General features: G+C 36.3%; 1 protein-coding gene across 2 annotated transcripts; it reads right to left on the minus strand.

Annotated features, from left to right (window-relative positions):
- Positions 1–1,875: 1,875 nt before the first annotated feature.
- On the minus strand, positions 1,876–5,061 carry LOC145028569 (uncharacterized). Of its 2 annotated transcripts, XM_078977262.1 has the most exons (3): positions 4,921–5,061; positions 3,714–3,954; positions 1,876–3,623 (listed from the first exon to the last, which is right to left on the minus strand). In XM_078977262.1, the coding sequence occupies exons 2-3, from the start codon at positions 3,870–3,872 to the stop codon at positions 2,073–2,075; spliced, it is 1,710 nt and encodes a 569-aa protein (XP_078833388.1). In that variant the 5' UTR covers positions 3,873–3,954; positions 4,921–5,061; the 3' UTR covers positions 1,876–2,072. The 2 variants fall into 2 exon arrangements, with proteins under 2 accessions (XP_078833388.1, XP_078833389.1); XM_078977263.1 differs by lacking the exons at positions 3,714–3,954; positions 4,921–5,061 and having other exon boundaries at positions 1,876–3,382; positions 3,481–3,617.
- Positions 5,062–5,324: the final 263 nt, after the last annotated feature.

The following is a 5,324-nucleotide window of genomic DNA, read 5'->3' on the forward strand; positions in this document are numbered from 1 at the left end:
CCATCCCAAATCACCACTACCGTTACTTCCCTTTATTTTCATCACCACTCCCCACGTAGACCAACTCAACGCCACCGGCAATAATTCTTAAATAAGCATCACTGGTTGTAATAATGGAGGCAATTCCATTACCGCCCCTCGAACCACTACCAAACACCACCACTTGCGGTTGCCCTGCTCATTACAACCACCCTACCACCATCCACATAGGTTCTCTTCCACCATAACCGACACTGTCGCATATTTGATCCTAGACATAGTGAGGCGGTAAATGCCCAATTTATTGCAGCAAAAAAAAAGGGATAATAATAAGCGACGATTAATTAAGAAACCTTTGAAACCGAGAATCAAATCCCTAACATCAACAATAAAAAAGAAATCACAATCTGGTTTCCTGTTCTCCTAGCTTCTTTTTTCTTGCTCCCGCGTACTCGCATAGAACGTCAAACACGGACACACAGCCGGCAATCATTTATTTTGTTCTTCACCTGATTGAAAAACGGTTTTAACCTAGTTCGCGAATCGATTGGGGATGTACACATTTATGATTTAGGGAAGGGAAAAACACATTTATGATTTGGAGATGGACTAATGTAGTTCGACGTTAGGTGAGCAGCGATTGGCAGCACTTGAGAGGGAGAAAGGGAAGAGGAATGAAGGTGTGTGGGTGTTTCAGATTCACAGATGAGAGAGAGAGAGAGAGAGAGAGAGAGAGAGAGAGGCACAAACACCAAAACTATTGAAAAAGATCTAACGGGTATATATATATAGAGTAAAGTGAATATACCTAACAACCTTATATAAGCTTAGGTACCTAACCACATTATACTACATTGTTTTGCATTATATTTCCATTGCAATCGTCTAACGTTCTTAAACTTCAACCATTAATTTGATTTACTTCCAAGATTTTCATACATTCACCATTATATTCCTCCTACACCATTTGATTTGTAACGGTAGTATATGAAGCCCACCAGGGGGTCTCCGATAGAAAGATGTTATTTGAAGGAAGATAATGGTGAAAGTCCAAAGATTTTGGAAGCAATCAAGTTATGAGATTGAAATTTAAGAACTTTGGGTGATTATAATGCAAATATGATACAAATTCATAGAGTATGATGTGGTTAGGTAACTGAGCTTATATAAGGTTGTTAGGTATATTCACTTTACCCATATATATATATATATATATATATATATATATATATATATATATATATATATATATATATATATATATATCAAGATCAAATAAAAAAGAAAATTTTGGTAGGAAGGTAAAAAATTATATATATATATATATATATATATATATATATATATATATATATATATATATATATATATATATAATGCTTTTAGATGAGAGGCACAAACACCAAAAGTATTGAAAAAAATCTAATTTTCATTTTGCAAGCCCAGATTAAAACCTTACACTTTAAGCCTTCCCCAACATAGAGGCAATAGAGTAAACGATGACATTGGCGGTGAGGTCTAGAATTACACATTCAAAACATTATAGGACATTCTAATTGTCTGTGCTAGCGTTTTCTTGGCTACTAGTTTTGTGTACGTATGGTAAAAGGACTTAAAGAGTAAGTTGTTGATTATCTTGTGCTATTAATGCTATACAAGTAGATAGAGAAAACGTTGTTGTGAAATATTGGTGTTTTGTAATGTTTGCAGGGATGCTGATGGAGAAGAACAAGAAAGATGCAGACGTCCATGAGCTTTAACTGGTGATCATGATAAAAGAAGAATGTGAATTACAACAGCAAGTCAATAAATAACAAAGTGTGAGCGTGGATTTGTTTTGTCTGTAATTGATAAGCCCATGTTCTTATTAAAAAATCGATGATGTAAGCATGAATCTGCATTGAAAAACTAGTTACTTTTCTTATCTAAAAAAAATAAAGAGGGGATATGGCCAAAGAGAGAACCAAACCGATTGAATGGTATTTGACCCAACAAAAAAACAATGTCCTAAATACCCCTCTCACGAAAGGAGAAAATGAAGATTTAAAACAACAAAAATAAATAAATAAATAAAGTACACAGGTGATTGGTTATTACTTTCGGGTACAAGTATAACCATTCTTGTCCTTGTACCCAATCGATGAGTGTCTCTTGCCTGTATATTTGGAAGAAGAAGAAGAAGAATGAGGTGGAGGTTGATCAAATTCAAGGCTCCTCTGTCTCTGTGTTACAACATCCAAATTCTTTGGCTTCTGAAAATGCCACGCGATTGGAGACCCTGATCGGGATCTTGAATAGCACCCTACTTTTCTTTCTCTTTCTCTTTCTAAATAATGATAATGAAATCTGTATCTATTAGGTGCCCTGTGATTGTAACTATCATCATATTCATAGTTTCTTTCAGATGATGATGATAATGATGATGGCCTTCTTCTGCTGTGGGCCCTATAACCACTATACCTTGGACAGTAATCTCTAGTCGGTCTATTGTGCTCATGGCTACTGCTATCCCTATCCCACCATGATCTACTATTATAATAATAATTTCTTCCAACATTTTTCCTACTTTCTTCCACACTCACACTGTCAGCCAACAATAACGAGCTTTCAACTTCACCATTGTGCTCTGATGCCTTTTCTGGCAAAGGGTTTTCAATACTCCCAAGCTCATCCTTGTCTTTGTCTTTGTCTTTGTCTTTGTATGTATTATCAGACTCATAATACACCCTCTCTCTCAACTCCCCATCTTCAAATGGAGATTCATAACCAATTTCTTCAGCTTTCACATGTTCATCTTCAGTGACATTTGAATTTGAACCACACCCATCTTCTGAACCACCTTTCTTCTCACAATAACTTTTCAACACTTTAGGGGATTCACAACCACCTTCAATAATTACTTCTTCACAAACACCCTCCTGCTGATCTGAATCTGAATCCTTCACATTGCTTTCTTCTTGTATATCTGATTTACTCACACAGCTTTCACAATCTGATGTCTTTATGCCCAAATCTTCAATCGATTCATGTGTTTTCTCATTACACCTTTCAATCAAACCCAATTGATTCACGGATACACCTTCGGTGCATCTACTTTCATACCCTTCTTCTAACTTCATCTTTACACCTTCTGAACAATTTTCCTGAGGCTGAGATTTAACCAGCAACCCATCACAAGGCTCCTCCCACTCATCCATTACAGTATTTAAGTCCCAATGTAACCTTAATGCAACCTTTTTCTCTGCCTCGTCTGACTCCGTTGATATCAAAGTTTCTTTTATACCAACAGCACATGAATCAACTCCTGCTGTTGTGTCTTCTTTCAACACTTTTTGATCATCAACATAATCTGCATCATCATGAATGAAGCTGCTGCATGCAGCAGCAGCAAGAAGCTCAATACCTGAAAAGTCAACTTTTTTTGTCGGATTTGATTTATTACTGTTTCTCAATCGAGTCTTGGACTTTGTTTTCAGGTTCTGAGATAGTGAAGAATGATACCGCTGACTAGGATCTTCATAATGGACACAAGGAGTCTGAGGTCCAGGTGGAAGAACCCCATTGCCATGGAGACATGAAACTTGAGGAGGTGTAGATGGGGATTGGTGCACAAGTCTTCTTCTCTTCAAAGGGGTGTCAACTACCTGTCAGGAAGACAAGAGTAAAAAGTAAAACTTCATGTCACATAGCAGATAAAAAACATATGCATATACTATATAGAGAATAATAAATACCTTCTTTGTTTCAAAAGCAGTTGGATCTTGTTTTTTGTTACCCAATTCAAAAGTGTCTGCCCCTGTCTTCCTCGGGCGTCTAGCCATGCTCCTACGACCTTTTTTCAGTATGTTCCATTTTAAGTCCACATTGATATGGTTCAAAAGTTCTAAATCCATTCTGGTATGTTTTAGTTTAGACTGGTTCTAAACAATTAACTTATAGCTTGTAAGGTAAAAGTAGTTCAGAGTAACCTGCAAACTGAAGTAGCAAAACATCAAAGAAGGTTATTATTGTGAAACCACATATGAGTTGGGCAAATAAATGCAACAAATATAAACTTATAGGATTTTAAAGACAAAATAAGAAAATTATAAGATTTACAAGTATGCCCAATATTTAACACATGCTGATTTTGAAGGTAGCACTGCAACAGGTTTGGAAAAAGCCATGTGATTAAATATATCAGTTATGCAAACGAAGCTCTGGCTAAAATCTAATTAAACCCTCCGTACATTAATTTATAAATCTGGACTTTTGAGGGCTATTTCCTTTGAAGATATCTTGAAACCATCTTAATGTATCACAGTATGATGAGATCTGATTAGGTGTAAAGAATTGAAGGCCATATGAATTGTTAAGAGAAACAATACTTGCATATAAATAGCATAACTGTAACCCTTTATTTATTAGTTTGTAGATTAATCAATGGAGAACTCAAATCCAGATGAAGAAGGAAAAAAGTAGTCGATGTAATCAAGACCAACAATTTGCCCTAATTCAGTTTTTCGACAAGCACTCAATTTGAGTGTTTGTTCCTCGATTATAAGGAAGATTGTTTCCCCTCATCGTGGTGATAAGAGGAGATTTAGATTAGTAACAACGTAAAAAGATTTATTATCGGCGGACCCCAATGATGCGAATGACGTCCCCATTCAAGGAATCCTTAGAGGATAGAGATAAATAATGTCTGCATCGATTTAGATGTGAAACCTCAGAAGAGAAGGCTAAATCAATTTCAAGATGGAAGCTCAACTAAAGATGTAGATACATCAGTGGAACGAATAATCGAAGGATTTTTGTTTGTGGCATCGGTTCGCACATTCTGTATGTTTCGGACTAGTTCAGGTAAAATTCTGGAGATTCGCATAGTCCGATAGCCGAAAATTCTTTATCGTTTGATTGGAAAAAAAGGATAAAATCAAAAAAACTTATGGTTTCTCGTACCTTTGCTCCATATTTGACTGGACCTCCATCATCCGAATAACGAAAAGCCGCCGATTCTCTGGCGATCCAAACAATAATCACGTTTCCTCCTTTGAGTATAATGCATAAACATCAAGTCTTCTTTGTTTGATTCACATCAATCTTACACGCCAAAATGAACCAATCATCGAACGTATAGCTTTGAATGATAAAACAGGCGATGCTCTTGAAGATTTAACACCTCATAATCCAGTTTTTTCCTTCAAAAGAGCCTCAAAAATCATATGGCAACGGATCGCAGATTCGAAGGAGTTGAGGAGGGATGTATTTATAGTTGGATGTTGTCTGAATGACCCGAACGATAAGAAGCCCTAGGTCAAAGATGGAGATTTGGCAGCTAGTTTAAACGAGAAGGATGCGGCGAT

The sequence above is a fragment of the Lactuca saligna genome, chromosome 2 (assembly GCF_052625555.1).
Source record: "Lactuca saligna cultivar CGN05327 chromosome 2, ASM5262555v1, whole genome shotgun sequence".
NCBI classification, from domain to species: Eukaryota; Viridiplantae; Streptophyta; class Magnoliopsida; order Asterales; family Asteraceae; genus Lactuca; species Lactuca saligna.

What these genes read in the sequence shown, in the direction of transcription:
- LOC145028569 (XM_078977262.1), bottom strand. Translation starts at nt 3,872, where the DNA reads ATGGATTTAGAACTTTTGAACCATATCAATGTGGACTTAAAATGGAAC. An exon ending in CTGCTTTTGAAACAAAGAAG is followed by an intron (nt 3,624 to 3,713) that starts GTATTTATTATT and finishes TCTTCCTGACAG; the next exon opens with GTAGTTGACACCCCTTTGAA.